Source organism: Anomaloglossus baeobatrachus, chromosome 1, assembly GCF_048569485.1.
Source record: "Anomaloglossus baeobatrachus isolate aAnoBae1 chromosome 1, aAnoBae1.hap1, whole genome shotgun sequence".
Classification (NCBI taxonomy): Eukaryota; Metazoa; Chordata; class Amphibia; order Anura; family Aromobatidae; genus Anomaloglossus; species Anomaloglossus baeobatrachus.
This window is the reverse complement of record NC_134353.1, coordinates 204,229,273-204,247,740: the sequence shown is the minus strand read 5'-3', so window position 1 is coordinate 204,247,740 and position 18,468 is coordinate 204,229,273. Positions and strand designations below refer to the sequence as shown.

At 50.6% G+C, this 18,468-nt stretch overlaps 1 protein-coding gene across 2 annotated transcripts in view; it reads right to left on the bottom strand.

The window, feature by feature from the left end:
• FBXW7 (F-box and WD repeat domain containing 7) overlaps window positions 1–18,468 on the bottom strand; it is a 237,503-nt gene that overhangs the window by 169,902 nt on the left and 49,133 nt on the right. The window contains exon 1 of one of the 2 annotated variants that reach the window (XM_075347835.1): window positions 3,781–3,910. The exons of the other annotated variant lie outside the window; for it this stretch is intronic. Within the exon in view, the coding sequence (XP_075203950.1) occupies window positions 3,781–3,885 (105 nt within the window). The 5' untranslated portion in view covers window positions 3,886–3,910. Of the gene's footprint in view, window positions 1–3,780; window positions 3,911–18,468 lie in introns of those variants that run through there. 2 annotated transcript variants of the gene reach the window in all.

The following is an 18,468-nucleotide window of genomic DNA, read 5'->3' as shown; positions in this document are numbered from 1 at the left end:
AGTTTTCACGTTGAGCAGCACACACAATGGTTGCAGAGACATATAATGTTTTTAATTTTGTTGTTTGTGGTTTTAGTGGTTTTATTTTTTACCTCTACTTTATATAGAGTAGCATGGCGGCTGGTATGCATCACAGGAGTGGTATACACCCGGATGTCCGCTCTGGTACTAGTAGTGCCACAACTCTTCTTAGGGCATATCAGGGTCAGATTGTATGGATGGCCGAGAGATGGGCAGGTTTGGCCATCCAGATACCTCCACCCATAGATATACATCACCTGTTTAGATGGAGTGCTTGACATGCGGTCAGTATGTCAGAGGGAGCCTCAGGGAGGTGCTGGGCACTGACAGGCAGCAGTGTATTTGGAGACTGACAAAGCTCCTGCAGTGATGGACTATATTGTGTGCTATATTGGTTGCTTTTTGCCAGTAAGGCTCCTGTTTTGTTTTCTCTGTGCCAGTTTATGAAGCCTGGAATAAACCTGCTGGACTTTTAAATGATAGTGTTTCCTGTGCTACCTCTATGAAGCAGGCCAAGTGAGTAAACCCCCATTACACAGTGTGAAAAGTCACAATAGATATTAGCAAAGTATTTGACATCTAATGAGTTAACTTTAGTTCACTCCAAGTGCGTGTTATCAGATACTTTTCACTGGGGGGGTTGTACTTCTGTTTATGAGTTGCTTTCTGATAACTTTGGTTAAGTCCAAGTGGGTTTTACTCATTATGTGCCAATACTTTGATTGCCAATAGTTCCACAATGGAGATGCAAAATTAAATGGGGGGGGACTTTAAAATGAAGCAGGCAACAAAGCCGCCAACTCGCCGTCATTTTCCTGTAGCGACTTTGCCAAGGAAGATCTCAGTGGTTCCACCAATGAAATTAAGACATTGTGGGCACATACCCTTAGAGAAGTTATCCACTACACCTAACTTGTTTCATTTTTTATTCATCAATCGTGCTATTATGTGCAACTAAACGTATAAATACTCATATTATAGTAATATAAACCTTTTATCATGCAGAAAGCATAACTTGCTGTACCAGCAGCAGCTCTGATATTTGCATATATATCACTTCCTATCCCCAAACTTACTTTGCTCCGTTACAAGTTCCATAATGCAATACAGTAGCCTGTGATCCAGCACTTATCTCTCCTCTTCCCTTCTCCACCTTGTGCTACTGAAGATATTGGGAGATACCAAAGGTCAAAGCAGCCCAGGGTAGTTAAAAGCCCATCTGGCAAATTGCCAGGACAGCCCTGTCACTGTCTGTTATGCAAATTCCTGCACTATTTGCTAGCCATGTCAGTGATTGAATTACCTTTGCTAGTGAAGTGCTGTGATCTGCATTTCAAAAGCAACGGTATCAGCCCCTGCTGAATAAAACGTTCGGATCAGTTTGTGAGGAAGTCTACTTGTGTTTCATTCCAAAGTGTCTACAACCACCATCAAGAGCGCAGTGACAACTTCATTTCATTTGGTCTGGTTTCTGTGTTGGAAAAGGAAGTATCAGACATAACAGAAGAGGAAGAAGAATCTGCATAACAATCCAGTACTTATGTGATCCCTGCTGAGATGCGCTCATAGAAGCTATACATCTAATACAAGTACATTACAAAAGGTTTTGTTTAGAAGAGCTATGATATATGGCAAGGGGGTGAAAAAGTAGAGGAAAGCCCCTTTAAGAGGTCAGTCATTTTGTCTTGTTAGAGCAGCTTCCCTGACAAACTGCCCATACCATGGCTGGTAATAGAGAAAAATGTGACAAGACTGGTCCATCAAACTCCTTCAATTGTAAAACTTCTCTAATAGGAAAGCTCAGTTGTGTAAGCAGTGAGGCAGTCCATCTTGGCTTTCTGATCTAATAAATGAGAAAATAGAACAGAAGATGTAAGAAGAGGCTGCCCACACTGCTGTCCACAGTCTATCTGATCTAATACTGTATATACCGGTGGTGCAGAGGTAAGAAAATGCTTTTCCCACTGCTGTCCACCCTTCCTGTTTGAGTTAATAGTGAAGGCAACAGAGGTGCTGAGGTAAGAGAAGAGCCTGCTCACTCTGCTGTCCACCCTGCATATCTGATCTAATACTGTATTTTACGGTGGTGCTGAGGTAAGAAGAAGCTTTTCCCACTGCTGTCCACCCTGCCTGTCTGAGTTATTACTGGAGACACCAGAGGTGCTGAGGTGAGAGAAGAGCCTGCTCACACTGCTGTCCAACCCTGTATATCTGATCTAATATTTTAGATACCAGGGGTGCCAAGGTAAAAATAGGCTGTTTACACTACTGTTTACTCCTTATTTCTGAATGCTGAGTAGCTACTTTGACCTGGAAGTATCTTGAAGGTACTGGGTATAGGTATCTATAGGCCAAAACAGCGGGGCTACTTACTGCACATGCTCACAAGCACCCAACCTATTAACATACATGGGCAGGTTTCTATCAGTGTAACAAGACAGTGATCATGTGCAACAGTGATTATCTCCACAGACAAAAAAAGTATTTAGGGATCAGAACTGGCATACATCCAAACCTGCAGGTGGCTTATATGTACAATGGGCTAGACCTACCCTCTTTAGTACACGTTTCCAGAAACTTATGAAATCCTATTTGACAGAAAACTGTCATAAATGTTGCCAAGTGCCACTAGGCATCAACAACCACTTACTTGCCCACAGCTTGGACTAATATCCCGACTAAAGCAAATCAGGACAAATGTGTTGTATATACAGGAACAGTGATACCCTGCAGCAGTGTTCCAAGGATGTATTAGCAGTTATTTATATAGTGTCAACATATCCTGCAGCGCAGTACAACTTACACTTCATGAGCGGCGCTTCCTGGACTACCTTCACACGGGGCATGCCTAAGACTAAGGCTGCTTTCACATATCCGTTTTTTGTCATGCGGCACAATACGGCGCTCTGAAGAAAAAACGCAACCGTTTTTTTGCCGCCGGTTGCGTTTTTCCCGCATAGACTTGCATTAGCGCCGTATTGTGCCACATGGCCTTGCGTTGTGTCCGTTTTTTGCAGGCATATTTAGCCCATGTGGCGGCCGGATGGAACAATGCCTGGCACGTTTTTTTGTGCGTCGAAAAAAAACGCATCGCGCCGGATCCGGCACGATTTACAATGCAAGCCTATGGACGCCGGATGCAGCGTCCTGCGGCAAAAAACTCATCTAGCCGCCGGATGCGTTTTTTTGCACTGCCCATGCTCAGTATCAACCCGCATCCATCAAAAAATGGACGGGCCGCATGGGAAAAACTTATGCAACGGATCCGGGTTTTTCGCCGCATCCGTTGCATAGGTTTTTGAGCCGGATTGAGCCGCACTGCAAAACCGGATGTGTGAAAGCAGCCTAAAAGAGTTCTGCCTTTCAGGTTAAAAAGTTTAATAAAAAATGATAAAATGAGAAAGTCACAATTCTATTCTTGTATGGGAAGGGAAAAAATGTTCGGATGTGCTCAGAGGTGCTCAACCCCAGAGAGGAGCAATTCCTCCAGCGACAGTAATGGAAGCATCCATTAGAGAGCGCACTCCTCCCAAGCATGATCCCACATCTTTGGGCATCCAGTAAATCAAGGATCCGATTACAAATCAATCACTGCAGAGCAGAACTGAGCTACTAGCCGGGTGATGGGAACAGGATATTGGATACTTTTCACAAGGTCATGATATCTGCCCTCGGATGCCAACACAATCACATACAGTTACATCTTAAGTTCAATAGACCAACGTGGACCTTTATGAGTAAAGAAATCTGGATGGTTACCTTTGGCTGGCTAAGGCATTCGAAGGAGAGCCTCTGCAAAGGGTCTGATGGATAGCTGCAAGAAAGCAAGTCGGAGCAGCAGGTCGAGCGGCCCAGCCTCTTCATTAAAGAAGAAATGATGCTGCAGCCACAGCCACACATTGACATGCTCAGGAGACGAGTCCTTTCCTTAGGAAATAACCACTGCTATTGTCCCACATGCACTCACAGCTAACTGGCTGCCTCATTACGTAGCTCCCTGGCTGAAATTAACTCGGATCAATAGAAGGAAAAAAGGGAAAGAAAAAAAAGAAGCAGCTTGTTGGAGGCGATGCCGGTCACTATAGGGCTTTCCTACATGTGCACGGTGATGATCCTCACTTCAGGGTCAGCAAGGCTTAGAGGTAAGGCTTTATGGAGTTCTTCACGATCCTGAGGAAGTACTGTACATTCTGCCGCCGTCCTGCTCAGATGTCACAGCTCGGCAACCTATCCAACCTGTTTCCCCTTTGGTTATGGTTCTCTTTACGCCACACCCCTCTCATAGATGTCCCCAAGTACCCTGCTCGGGAAACGCTCAATACCTGGACTACACTGCCTTCTGGAGCCAGGAAGCAGCCAGCGCTTTACTAGATGTGTTCATCTGCTTGCCAATCACAGCAATTGACCTTTCCTGACACCGGGGCTCAGAAGGGACCTGCCAATTACACCGAGCCAGCACCATCCCGGGCTCGTCACATCAATCTGCAGCAAGAACTTGGCAAGTCCGATATCCGACACATCAATACCACTATGCAAGCACGCAGCCAGCACTTACACAGTCATGCCTACAAACCTTACCTGGAAAGCTGCTATTTAAAGGAGCCCGTCTTGTGGGTATTTTACTCAATATCCTCACAAGCTGAACCGCCTCAGCAGCTCCCTTTAATATTTACACTCAAAATGAAAAAATAATTTGCGCATTGCATATGAAAAGACCCAAAGGCTGCGCGCCAAAGATTAGGGTGAACAATAAAAAACGGAATGTAAACGACCAAAATAAATAGTCATTCTGATTTGATCCAAGCAAATTGCAAGAACCCCCCCTTCTCCTCCATCACCTTGCTGTGCCCTTTTGATATTAAAATGTGAGCTCATTTCTGTCTTCGGCAGGGCCGGCAGAGGGAATGAAGGACTGAGGCACTCTGGCAATTGGCACTCTGGTTGCAAACAAGCAAAATAATGCAGTAACCTTTTACTCGCCTGCCGAGGTACTGTCTGCTGCACAGAATGTTAAATCGTCATTCATCTGCAGATGCAATTCAGCTGCTTTTGCCAAGGACTTGGCTTTTTCTCTCCCTCGCTTCCCTGAGCCGCTCATACAGGGGCTGCCGAGGAAAAGTGCCGATTGTGTGGAAAATTTAAAGTAATACCAGGTGAAATAACTTCCATCCGAGGAGCCGGTTCCCCAACTTCTGAGGAGCAGCAGCTGGCTTCATTCTGCTTGGGAAGGCTTATGTCGTCACGTTGCATTATGGAGCAGAGATAGAAAACATCAGCCCTATCTTGTACTGAGCAGGCGGCAGGAGCCATGAGAACCAATGTAAATATGGTGTATCACCGGGCAAGGGTCACGTATCACACAGGACCACTTCCATATATGCCAATGTCAGAGGAGCAGAAATAGCTAGAGATGGAGAATAGAATATACCATGGAAAACCTGTGTGTGATACAGAAAGCTGAGATGTACACTCCTACAACCATCCATTCATCAACACCCCACCGCCGCCAAGGTCACACAGATCATTGTTATCTGACAACGCACATTATGGCAATACACAAAACAAATATTTGCCATATTGTCAGGTTGTCCTCACATGGCCCCACACCTGTCTAATCTGAAATAAAGGTGGCAGGATTGTAAATATCTATATTATGGCGGTATACTAGGATCATACACCACTCATACAGCTTAGGCTAGTTTCACACTTGCGCTATTTTGACGCAAACGGAATCCGTCATTAATGTAGTACAGTTCATTTATTTACAGTGGAAGCGCGTTGCTATGGCACGTGAGTGTGTCATGCAGTACCCGCTTGTGTCCACACGATGTCGCGCTTCCACTGTAAATAAATGAACTGTACTACATTAGTGACGGATTCCGTTTGCGTCAAAATAGCGCAAGTGTGAGTGGGCCCTTACTTATGCTTTGCTGTGACCTATATTATAGAGTGACATGACCCAGGTTCAGGAGCCACAGGGCTTTAGAACGGCGAACCTCCTACTACCGGCAACATCTCTGGCGCATCTTCTGACTAGTAGGCAGCCTCGATGTCGTGACTACGTAGAGGCCTACTAGCCTGAAGAGGTTTGTGAGGAGGAATACAGTGCTCTGGTCAAGCGTCCACAAGCTGCCAATGCAGCCCCAAGACCAGGATCATTTGATAAACTCACTGTTTAACCAGCAGTAGATTATCATTCCAGGCCTACTTGGTGTGCTGCCAGTTAGTCGAGATATTCATGAGCTCGGTATAACTGTGAGATCTGCAGCAAAGAAAACATTGATTTTATCAAAATGACAGCAAACAGCTCAGTAAGTGACACATCGCTGGAATTAGGATCTCTGACCCTACGTTATGTTACTCTCAGATGGGGGAGCAATAACCTGATGACAGATTCCCTTTAGTGCAGTTGATTTTTCACACAGAAAAAAAAATGTTAACGCCCCATGGTAAGTGGTAACATGGCTTAAGAGTACAGTGGTTACTTAACTTTGGTTCAATGGAATTGACTTTATACCTCAAGCAGATGGGCACATCAAAGCGTCTTAAAGCTTAAGACACCCATGTGACCAGAAGGGGTGGGGCCTGAGCCAACAAAGCTGATACCAGGAAGCAACATTTTTCTTTTGGCTGAGGCCCCGCCCCTTCTGGTCACATGGATATGACCTCAGCACAGGTCCTGCAAGTCAAAAGTGAAATTAATTGTATAATACTTCTGCTAATTCTAACAGGGGGAGGGGACAACTATGAATACTCCCCCCCAGCTATTATCTGCTCCTCAGCTGCTGTCACTCAATAAGATGCCAATTTTATAAACTTCACTTTCTTGGATTTCAAAACCTAAAAACATCCGAGCTGACAACTACAGGTATGTATAGACTCAGCCTGATAGTGCCAGTATAGCACTGGCTTTAGGTAACATACGAAAATCCTGGTGATTCCCTTTAAGCCAGTGCCAAACCATAAGACAATGCTAGGCATAGAATCAGGCAGTCAACAAACCAATATACAGCAAAAATATTGTTTATTCTCAAAGTGCTCACTGCAAAAAAGCAATCACCAGAAATGACTATCTATTGAATAGTTTTTCCACTAACTTACTAATGTACTGTCAGTAGCTAACCGTATATAAGACACGTGACCGTGCTTCTTCTGCAACTTCCATTACTCTAAACATTTCCCCTTCCAATACATCACATCTCATCTGCACTGCTCACTGGCTCCCCCTCTCTTATGGTCTATGGCAGGGGTGGGGAACCTCCGGCCCGCGGGCCGCATGCGGCCCGCCATGACCTTTTATGTGGCCCCCGGGCAGATTCCCGGGGGAGGCAGTGCTGGTGCTGTCACCGCGGTTTGCTGCCGCCGGCCCTTTAAATCCACACATTGCTGTTTGTGCTGCAATGTGTTCTCCCGTCGGCCAGTGCAAATTGTGGGCGGGTCCACAGCAGCCTCACAGTTTCTAGCCTTGTGTGTCCGCCCCCTGCCCTCCGGAGATCAGTGCCTGCCTTCTCCTTCAAGTTCTGATGCAGTGTCCGGCTCCTGCACTCCGGTGATGTGAGTGCAATACTGCTGTGAGTCCAGCGCCGACCCTCTGCTGCTATATGCCCTGCCCAATGCTTTGTGCCTCCCCACACCAGTTCTGTAAACCCTCTCCCCCAGAGTTGCATGAAACTCTCAGCGCAGTGTGGCCCCCAATGTCCTGTGTGCACCCCTCCCCCAGTCCTGTGTGCAGCCCCCCAATGTCCTGTGTGCAGCCCATCACCCAGTAGTCCTGTTTGCACCCCCCCCAATCCTGTGTGCACCCCTCCCCCAGTCCTGTGTGCACCCCCCAGTCCTGTGTGCACCCCTCCCCCAGTCCTGTGTGCACCCCTCCCCAGTCCTGTGTGCACCCCTCCCCAGTCCTGTGTGCACCCCTCCCCAGTCCTGTGTGCACCCCTCCCCAGTCCTGTGTGCACCCCTCCCCCAGTCCTGTGTGCACCCCTCCCCCAGTCCTGTGTGCACCCCTCCCCCAGTCCTGTGTGCACCCCTCCCCCAGTCCTGTGTGCACCCCCTCCCCCAGTCCTGTGTGCACCCCTCCCCCAGTCCTGTGTGCACCCCTCCCCCAGTCCTGTGTGCACCCCTCCCCCGTGATGTCTGTGCAGCCCCCCCGTGATGTCTGTGCAGCCCCCCCCGTGATGTCTGTGCAGCCCCCCCCGTGATGTCTGTGCAGCCCCCCCGTGATGTCTGTGCAGCCCCCCACAGTGATGTCTGTGCAGCCCCCCACAGTGATGTCTGTGCAGCCCCCCACAGTGATGTCTGTGCAGCCCCCCACAGTGATGTCTGTGCAGCCCCCCACAGTGATGTCTGTGCAGCCCCCCACAGTGATGTCTGTGCAGCCCCCCCCCCGTGATGTCTGTGCAGCCCCCCCCCGTGATGTCTGTGCAGCCCCCACAGTGATGTCTGTGCAGCCCCCCACAGTGATGTCTGTGCAGCCCCCCACAGTGATGTCTGTGCAGCCCCCCACAGTGATGTCTGTGCAGCCCCCCACAGTGATGTCTGTGCAGCCTCCCCGCGTGTGATGTCTGTGCAGCCTCCCCGCGTGTGGTGTCTGTGCAGCCTCCCCGCGTGTGGTGTCTGTGCAGCCTCCCCGCGTGTGGTGTCTGTGCAGCCTCCCCGCGTGTGGTGTCTGTGCAGCCTCCCCGCGTGTGGTGTCTGTGCAGCCTCCCCGCGTGTGGTGTCTGTGCAGCCTCCCCGCGTGTGGTGTCTGTGCAGCCTCCCCGCGTGTGGTGTCTGTGCAGCCTCCCCGCGTGTGGTGTCTGTGCCCCCAGCCCCGCGTGTGGTGTCTGTGCCCCCAGCCCCGCGTGTGGTGTCTGTGCCCCCAGCCCCGCGTGTGGTGTCTGTGCCCCCAGCCCCGCGTGTGGTGTCTGTGCCCCCAGCCCCGCGTGTGGTGTCTGTGCCCCCAGCCCCGCGTGTGGTGTCTGTGCCCCCAGCCCCGCGTGTGGTGTCTGTGCCCCCAGCCCCGCGTGTGGTGTCTGTGCCCCCAGCCCCGCGTGTGGTGTCTGTGCCCCCAGCCCCGCGTGTGGTGTCTGTGCCCCCAGCCCCGCGTGTGGTGTCTGTGCCCCCAGCCCCGCGTGTGGTGTCTGTGCCCCCAGCCCCGCGTGTGGTGTCTGTGCCCCCAGCCCCGCGTGTGGTGTCTGTGCCCCCAGCCCCGCGTGTGGTGTCTGTGCCCCCAGCCCCGCGTGTGGTGTCTGTGCCCCCAGCCCCGCGTGTGGTGTCTGTGCCCCCAGCCCCGCGTGTGGTGTCTGTGCCCCCAGCCCCGCGTGTGGTGTCTGTGCCCCCAGCCCCGCGTGTGGTGTCTGTGCCCCCAGCCCCGCGTGTGGTGTCTGTGCCCCCAGCCCCGCGTGTGGTGTCTGTGCCCCCAGCCCCGCGTGTGGTGTCTGTGCCCCCAGCCCCGCGTGTGGTGTCTGTGCCCCCAGCCCCGCGTGTGGTGTCTGTGCCCCCAGCCCCGCGTGTGGTGTCTGTGCCCCCAGCCCCGCGTGTGGTGTCTGTGCCCCCAGCCCCGCGTGTGGTGTCTGTGCCCCCAGCCCCGCGTGTGGTGTCTGTGCCCCCAGCCCCGCGTGTGGTGTCTGTGCCCCCAGCCCCGCGTGTGGTGTCTGTGCCCCCAGCCCCGCGTGTGGTGTCTGTGCCCCCAGCCCCGCGTGTGGTGTCTGTGCCCCCAGCCCCGCGTGTGGTGTCTGTGCCCCCAGCCCCGCGTGTGGTGTCTGTGCCCCCAGCCCCGCGTGTGGTGTCTGTGCCCCCAGCCCCGCGTGTGGTGTCTGTGCCCCCAGCCCCGCGTGTGGTGTCTGTGCCCCCAGCCCCGCGTGTGGTGTCTGTGCCCCCAGCCCCGCGTGTGGTGTCTGTGCCCCCAGCCCCGCGTGTGGTGTCTGTGCCCCCAGCCCCGCGTGTGGTGTCTGTGCCCCCAGCCCCGCGTGTGGTGTCTGTGCCCCCAGCCCCGCGTGTGGTGTCTGTGCCCCCAGCCCCGCGTGTGGTGTCTGTGCCCCCAGCCCCGCGTGTGGTGTCTGTGCCCCCAGCCCCGCGTGTGGTGTCTGTGCCCCCAGCCCCGCGTGTGGTGTCTGTGCCCCCAGCCCCGCGTGTGGTGTCTGTGCCCCCAGCCCCGCGTGTGGTGTCTGTGCCCCCAGCCCCGCGTGTGGTGTCTGTGCCCCCAGCCCCGCGTGTGGTGTCTGTGCCCCCAGCCCCGCGTGTGGTGTCTGTGCCCCCAGCCCCGCGTGTGGTGTCTGTGCCCCCAGCCCCGCGTGTGGTGTCTGTGCCCCCAGCCCCGCGTGTGGTGTCTGTGCCCCCAGCCCCGCGTGTGGTGTCTGTGCCCCCAGCCCCGCGTGTGGTGTCTGTGCCCCCAGCCCCGCGTGTGGTGTCTGTGCCCCCAGCCCCGCGTGTGGTGTCTGTGCCCCCAGCCCCGCGTGTGGTGTCTGTGCCCCCAGCCCCGCGTGTGGTGTCTGTGCCCCCAGCCCCGCGTGTGGTGTCTGTGCCCCCAGCCCCGCGTGTGGTGTCTGTGCCCCCAGCCCCGCGTGTGGTGTCTGTGCCCCCAGCCCCGCGTGTGGTGTCTGTGCCCCCAGCCCCGCGTGTGGTGTCTGTGCCCCCAGCCCCGCGTGTGGTGTCTGTGCCCCCAGCCCCGCGTGTGGTGTCTGTGCCCCCAGCCCCGCGTGTGGTGTCTGTGCCCCCAGCCCCGCGTGTGGTGTCTGTGCCCCCAGCCCCGCGTGTGGTGTCTGTGCCCCCAGCCCCGCGTGTGGTGTCTGTGCCCCCAGCCCCGCGTGTGGTGTCTGTGCCCCCAGCCCCGCGTGTGGTGTCTGTGCCCCCAGCCCCGCGTGTGGTGTCTGTGCCCCCAGCCCCGCGTGTGGTGTCTGTGCCCCCAGCCCCGCGTGTGGTGTCTGTGCCCCCAGCCCCGCGTGTGGTGTCTGTGCCCCCAGCCCCGCGTGTGGTGTCTGTGCCCCCAGCCCCGCGTGTGGTGTCTGTGCCCCCAGCCCCGCGTGTGGTGTCTGTGCCCCCAGCCCCGCGTGTGGTGTCTGTGCCCCCAGCCCCGCGTGTGGTGTCTGTGCCCCCAGCCCCGCGTGTGGTGTCTGTGCCCCCAGCCCCGCGTGTGGTGTCTGTGCCCCCAGCCCCATGCCCCCAGTTAATTAATTGCTTCACCCAATATAGCAGGGTCATTTAAACATTGATAATTTTGTGCGGCCCCCGAAGGTTGGTAGAAATTTCCAAATGGCCCCCGACAGAAAAAAGGTTCCCCACCCCTGGTCTATGGGATTGTGTTGCACATGATTGGCAGCAAAACAACACAGTAACGGAGCAAAAGACTACCATCGTAGACCGAGTAATTACAGCTTTTACAAATTGGAGAAGCTGTAATTTGGAGCCTTTTACCACCAGTATTACACCATCTTCCACCCGGGTAACACCTTATTGCACTATTTGTCTCTCCAGCTTTTGTACCAGTATAAAATGCTTTGCATCAGAAATCACTGTTAGGACCTGTGTGCGCACACTGCGTTTTTGCAGCAGATTGGCTGCGGTTTTTACTCTAGAAAAGGTGCGGGGTTTTTTCAGAAAATTCATGCAGTCCTTCCTCAGCAAAGTCTATGAGAAATCCAAAATGCTGTGCACTCACTGCGTTTTTTTTCCCCTACAGGTTTAGCTGCAGAATTTCTGTAGCAAAAAGCAGCATGTTACTTCTTATCCGCAGGTACCTGCGGTTTTCTCCTGTGTTTCGCCATTGATAATGGTTAAAAATCACAGGGACAAAACCGCGGTAAAACTGCATGCGGATTTTGGGTGCATTTTTTTGCCGCGGGTGCGATATTCTGCCAGATTTTGCTGAAGAAACACATCTACTCAGTGCGCACAGACCCTAAAACTGTTGGAAATGTCACAACATTTTGATGCAACGGGTAGCGGCACCAAAAATGATAACTTTTGAAATTTTTCAAAAAGTGAGCGAAACTTGGAAGGCGGACGTGGCCAAGCGTGGGCTGACACATGAATCGCAAGTTACAGCGAGTTATCACACTAATGTAATGTAGTGTATGCATAAAGCAGATATCTGGTGCTGGTGCACTGCAGCTGGAGGAAACACGAGTTGCTTAACAGCTGGAACATATGAAGAGCAAGTCGTTTTCCATAAAAATTAAGAGGAAGACTATTTTGTAAGCGCTTTTCCAGCGTTTTTAGAAACGTTGAAGCAATATTCCCATCTCCAAGATCCTATCCGAATTTAAGGTAGGTGTAATAGTAATAATATTAGCAAATACCTTTAATTACAAATGTAGTATAGTCCTCCTTATTAGCCATGTTGTGAACTTCATGTGCACGGCATCACAGTAGCTTGGGTATCCATGGTTACAGCCACTCATATAGAAACAGTTGCTTGTGGTCGTAACCATGGATACCTAAGCTACTCCTACATGACGTAAGAGACTTAGGTGATCAGGAGAACTATACTACACTTCTAATTTGCTAATATTTATATACACCTACTACATATTGGGATAGGATCTTGGGAGATGGGAATATCCCTTTAAGTTCAGTGTTATGGCGGCATCATTCACATTCAGACACATGTGTACTTTTAGAAGCTTGGAAAACAGGTTTAAAATTACCATGTGTGGTACTGGTTCAGTAAGGTTGGATTCAGATTGATGTATTTCAGGGTATGTATACAGACCACAATTCCAGGACTGGCCGCAGGTCTCCTCATTGTATCTACAAATAGTGATGAGCGAGCACTGCCATGCTCAGGTGCTCAACACTCGTAACAAGCAGCTGGATGCTCAGATGGGTGGGACTCGAGTACCCGAGTATAAGAGAAATCAATGGGGAGCTAGAGCATTCTTCTGGGAATTCTTCAGTAAAAATGCTCGAGTTCCCCATTGACGCTAGTCACGCCTATCTGGGCTTGTTACAAGTGCAGAGCAACTAAGAATGGCAGTGCTCGCTCATCACTACTTACAACCTCATGCATGCCTGTGAGTCTGTAAATTCGAGTTGGATGACCTACAATTGGTAGCCCAGCATATTCATGAGCGCTGTATAAGGCCTAAGCCACACAGCATGAAATCGGAGCGAGTGCAATGCGATAAAACATCTCATTCCACTCGGACCAATATTACTCTGTCAGCGCACATGAGCGATTATTTTCTCAGCCCCAATCGGACCGAGAAAACAATCACAGCATACTGCAACTGTAATGAGATCCTGGTTTCTCTCACACCCATTCAAGTCTATGGGGCGAGAGAAAAATCGCACTGCACTCACGGTACACGCGAGTGCAGGGCAAGAATGGAAATAGCCAGCTACGGAGGAGAGAGGGAGATTAATCCCTCCTCCCCTCCTCAGTGCCGGCCCACCCCCCGCAGCTGAGGTCTAATTGCATGATCGGATCTCAGTCGCAGTGACACTCACAAGACACTCGGCTCTGCTGTGCTGTCAGTGTGAGCCAAGTGTCATGCGAGGATCGCATTAGTCCCCCGTGTGGCCCCGGCCTAACTACTAGATCTGCAGCAGAGAAAACATTTATTTCATCAAACTGACAGCAAACAGCTCAGTAAGTGACACATCACTGGAATCAGGGTCTCTGTCTCTACATTATGTTGCTCTCAGATGAGAAAGCAGAAACCTGGTGACAAATTCCCTTTAAACACTGGCACTAGAGCCAAATTTTCCCAGGCAAAGCCACTTTAGGGAAACGTCAGTAGCTGTTTTACTGAAGCGGCTTCACCGTTGTTCTTACGGCTCCTTTTGCTCTATACTTTTAGTATAGAACGTAGGCGAGTTTGTTGCGGAGGTCGTTCAAAGTATGAGCACGTCACTTCTTTTAATCCAGTGAGTTTCCCAACCATGAAGGTTAAAAGAAGTGACATAAGGGGGAACTTATGCCCAGTAATGCCGTTTTGACATTGCTGTGCACAGGGCTCATTTTATGGGGCACTTTTTCAAGTGGCAAAAAATGCTGTGAGCGTATAACTTAAAAGGGTGAAATACACTGTAAAAAGAAAAGAAATGGAAAAAGACGTCCTATTTGAACAACCGCACTGCAGGTCAATTTTTTTCAGAAGATTTCTGCAGCCTGAGGGTGAGATTTGTAAGATGTCAGCTCGCCTCATATCGTAGACAACTGCAGATTATAATTCACAAGTAAATCTGCAGCAATCCTGTCCCATGTGCACTTTACCTTAGAAAAAATGTTGTGCATTAAAATGTGCTGGCTGGGAAAGTAGAGGCCGGTGGAGGAACGTCTGTAGCAGGAAGGGAATATGAAGAGCACAAGTCTGTAATCAATTATTTACAGCCAGGATTCTGTGTGTCAGCTACTTTATTGTAATATTGATTAAGAGGATGTATATACATAGGGCTAATGATACACACACCGGAGATCAGTGCAACGGAAAGCCTAGAGAAAAAAACTGAAAAATGTGATAAATCCAAGAACTCCGAGGGGGCCAGCAATGGAGTATGTCAGGATTTCAGATTTATGTCTATGTCCGTGTCGTGTGAAATACACAACTAGGGATAGCCAACGTGTCTGTACACCATACAATCAGATGAAAACACAGCAAAAGGTTTTCTTTTCTTTGCAGAAAAACAATACTATCACCCCAATGAAGGCTGGGAAAACAAAGCAATCAATATAATAAAGACATGAAAGCAAAATAAATGCAAGCTATATCCGTACGGCCGCCATCCTCATCCTATATTCCTGATGAGAGCTCCGCTCTAATGCTGTGAGGTGTAGCAGCCGCTCCTCTGGGAAATAAGCTCCACAGCGCTCATACGCCTTTCTATGATCTCAAGGAGTTATTTCTTCCTTTGGCCACAGGAATGAACTACAGGTTGTGATATCTTTCAATGAGATGAACGGAAGGTTCCTGAAAAGCTGCTTTCTACAGGATCTCGAAGATGTAAATCCACACTGAGTGGTGCAATGTAGTGGTATATGGAGGACGACCCCACTAGATCCATCATCCTGATCACTGCCAGGCTTTTTGCTTACAGTTAGCATACACCCTGGGGCACAGCGCCTGCCATATACCTAATCCAAGGTTATGATAGATGCAGAACAGGGCTAGCCATCACACAGCTGCAGTACCATGCACAACATGGACTGCTCAATACCATTTCATGGGGTACACATTAGTGATGCCATTCTTTGCTATGCCTTAGTGAGCACTCTGACGCAGGCTTAGTCACCCACAACCTAAAAGGCCATCCATTTCAGCAGATACCACATATTGGCATGCATCAACCATAGGCTAAAATGACATGCATGTTAAAGAGATGCCTCATATTGCTATGCATCACCCGTAAGCAAAAAAGGGCCTCCATATTAACAGAAAACCTATATTAGCTTGCATCACTAATACAATCTTTTTTTTTAGGGGGGAGGGGCGTGAGGGGCACACTGGTGTAGTCCAGTCAGAGGAAGACCAAAAGGCACTCCTGATTGACTGAGTCACCCCTATAAACACGAGAACTGGGCCTTTCCCAGTATACACATTAACGTCATGTGAATGGAGCCTACGGTAAACCAGTATTACACTAATGGAGCTCATGCACAGACAAGTTGCTCAAAATAGTGAATTTAGCCCATAGCGAATGATCGTTGGCTGTTTGAATGACATGAATTAGGATCAACTGATGACTGACCGGTGAAATTTTGATATCACTGAAACCATCAGTCGGCCATGTTGGATTGGCCAATAATAATCACCCAACGTTGGCTGCTGCATTCTGAGATTCATTTTTAGGCCATTGACAAATGACTGCTCGTTTGTTAGCTCATTTTCATCTGATCTATATGAGGCATTAAAAACCACATGACGCCAGGGAATTAGCAATAAACTATTTGAAGAACGGAGGCGGAAAGGTATACAGAGGGTCTCCCATCTTTTTCATCCTTCTGAGCCAAGATGGTTGGGGAGGGAAGAATTGGTAGGTAATTATGGGTTGAATCCTAACCAAATAATCCAGTATGATCAGGTGAAGCATAAGGTTATGGCTCAATTGCAAGACATCTCGTCGGAGGTGTCACTTCATACATTTGACAGCTTGGTCAAGTTGGCACAAACATCCTCGTGAATTTCATCTCTATATGGGGCAATGCGAGACCAGGTGACTGCCTATCAGCCAGAGTTTCTTTACGCCATGGGAAAAGCAACTAGGGGACCCCGACATTGGAACAAAGATCAGGGAGGGGTGGAGGGCCCTACGAAAGGCAATACTGAATGAGCAGTGGCGGGAGACTCAATATATGCAATGGGCGATCTATGCATTCAATTTGCCCAGAAAGCCTGAGAATCCTGAGAGGATTACTCATTGTCCGAAATGTAATTTAGAAGCTATGGATCTCTACCATGGATTGTGGCTGTGTCCCCACCTTGAGCCACTGTGGGCCCAAGTATCAAAGTGTGTTACTAAACTCTGGGACATCAAATTCCTTCTCTCCCCTACTCTGGTTCTGTTCCATGCGTGGGAAGAGGTGAACGTCGAGTGGAGGAGGAGTAGACATCCCCCTTTACTATTACATGTAATCATACTTGCACCATAGAGGTTGATACTGAAATATTGGTTGAAGTCAAAAGTACCCTCGTTCGAAGAAGTAATAATCCACATAAAACGGCTGATGGAGTTAGAGGGCCTTGATGCTGGAAGGACGTCGGGACGATTGGGTCGTCACTTCAAAAAGTGGAGGGAGTTCATTATAACCTACTACAATTCGGAGGAAATAAAACGCTTAGGCTACTTTCACACATCCGGATTTTTGCTCTGCGGCACAATACGGCGTTCTGCAGAAAAACCGCAACCGGCTTTTGTAACGCCGGTTGCGGTTTTTTTTTGCATAGACTTACATTAGTGCCGCAGGGGCTTGCGTTCGGTCCGGTTTTTGCCGCATGCGGCAGATTTAGCCGATGCCGCGGCCGGATCGAACGTTCCCTGCAACGTTTTTTGCTCCGGCAAAAAACACCGCATCGCGCCGCATCCAGCCGCTGCGGCGCATTTTTCAATGCATACCTATGGAGGCCGGATGCGGCGCGATGCGGAAAAAACCGCATCCGGTCGCCGCATGCGGTTTTTTCCACTGCGCATGCTCAGTCGCATGCCGCAACCGGAAAAAAAACGGACGGGCCGCATGTAAAAACTTATGCAACGGATGCAGTGTTTTCGCCGCATCCGTTGCATAGTTTTCACAGCTGGATTGAGCCGCAGTGCTCAAACCGGATGTGTGAAAGTAGCCTTAATGTCACCATTTAAGGAGACGGCGTGGTATCACTCTGAGAAAGTAGGTGGTACACTCGGAGGACTGGAGGTGGGGGTTGAAGGTGACCAGGTGGGAGTGGGTTTGTGCAGAGGGGTTCGGGGAGGGGGGAGTAGGAGAGTTTAACAAGATGGTTGCAAATTCATTCATATAGTTAGTTATAAGGGTTTCCGTGAAGTATTAAAGATTGTGAGTCTTAAGCTGGTGTCACACTAAACGACAGCGACAACGACGTCGCTGTTACGTCACCATTTTCGGTGACGTAACAGCGACCTTGTAAGTCGCTGTTATGATCGCTGCTTAGCTGTCAAACACAGCAGAAGCAGCGATCATAAGGTCGCTGTGCTACATGTTCAGAGAGCAGGGAGCCGCGCTTAGCGCTGGCTCCTTGCTCTCCTGCAGCACACATCGGGTTAATTAACCCGATGTGTGCTGCAGCTACATGTCACAGTGCAGAGAGCAGGGAGCCGCGCGCACTGCTTAGCGCTGGCTCCTTGCTCTCCTTGCTACAGTATACATCGGGTTAATTACCCGATGCGTACTGCAGCCACATGTCACAGTGCAGGAGCCGGCGCTGGCAGCAAGAGCGGAGGCTGGTAACCAGCGTAAACATCGGGTAACCAGGGAAAGGTCTTCCCTTGGTTACCCGATGTTTACGCTGGTTACAGCTTACCGCAGCTGCCAGTGCCGGCTCCTGATCGCTTCATTTCCTCGCTCTCTCGCTGTCACACACAGCGATGTGTGTGTCACAGCGGGAGAGTGACGACCAAAAAATGAAGCTGGACATTCAGCAACGACCGGCGACCTCACAGCAGGGGCCAGGTCGTTGCTGGATGTCACACACAGCGACAGCGACGGGACGTCGCTGCAACGTCACAGAAAATGGTGACGTAGCAGCGACGTCGTTGTCGTCGTCGTTATGTGTGACACCAGCTTTACTGTGAATACTGTGAACATTGATTAGATGTTGTAGTACTGAATTGTAAAAGGAGTGATACCATTTTCTTGTCATTTTGCTGATAATATTGTTGATATTATTAACATTTGTTTCTATGTAATGATTTGTTTGCTTTTGAAAAGCAATAAAAATTATACTTTAAAAACAACACATGACAGAACAGGGATCAGCCGTCCTCTATCCACAGATGCTGCCACAAACGGAATCAGGACCA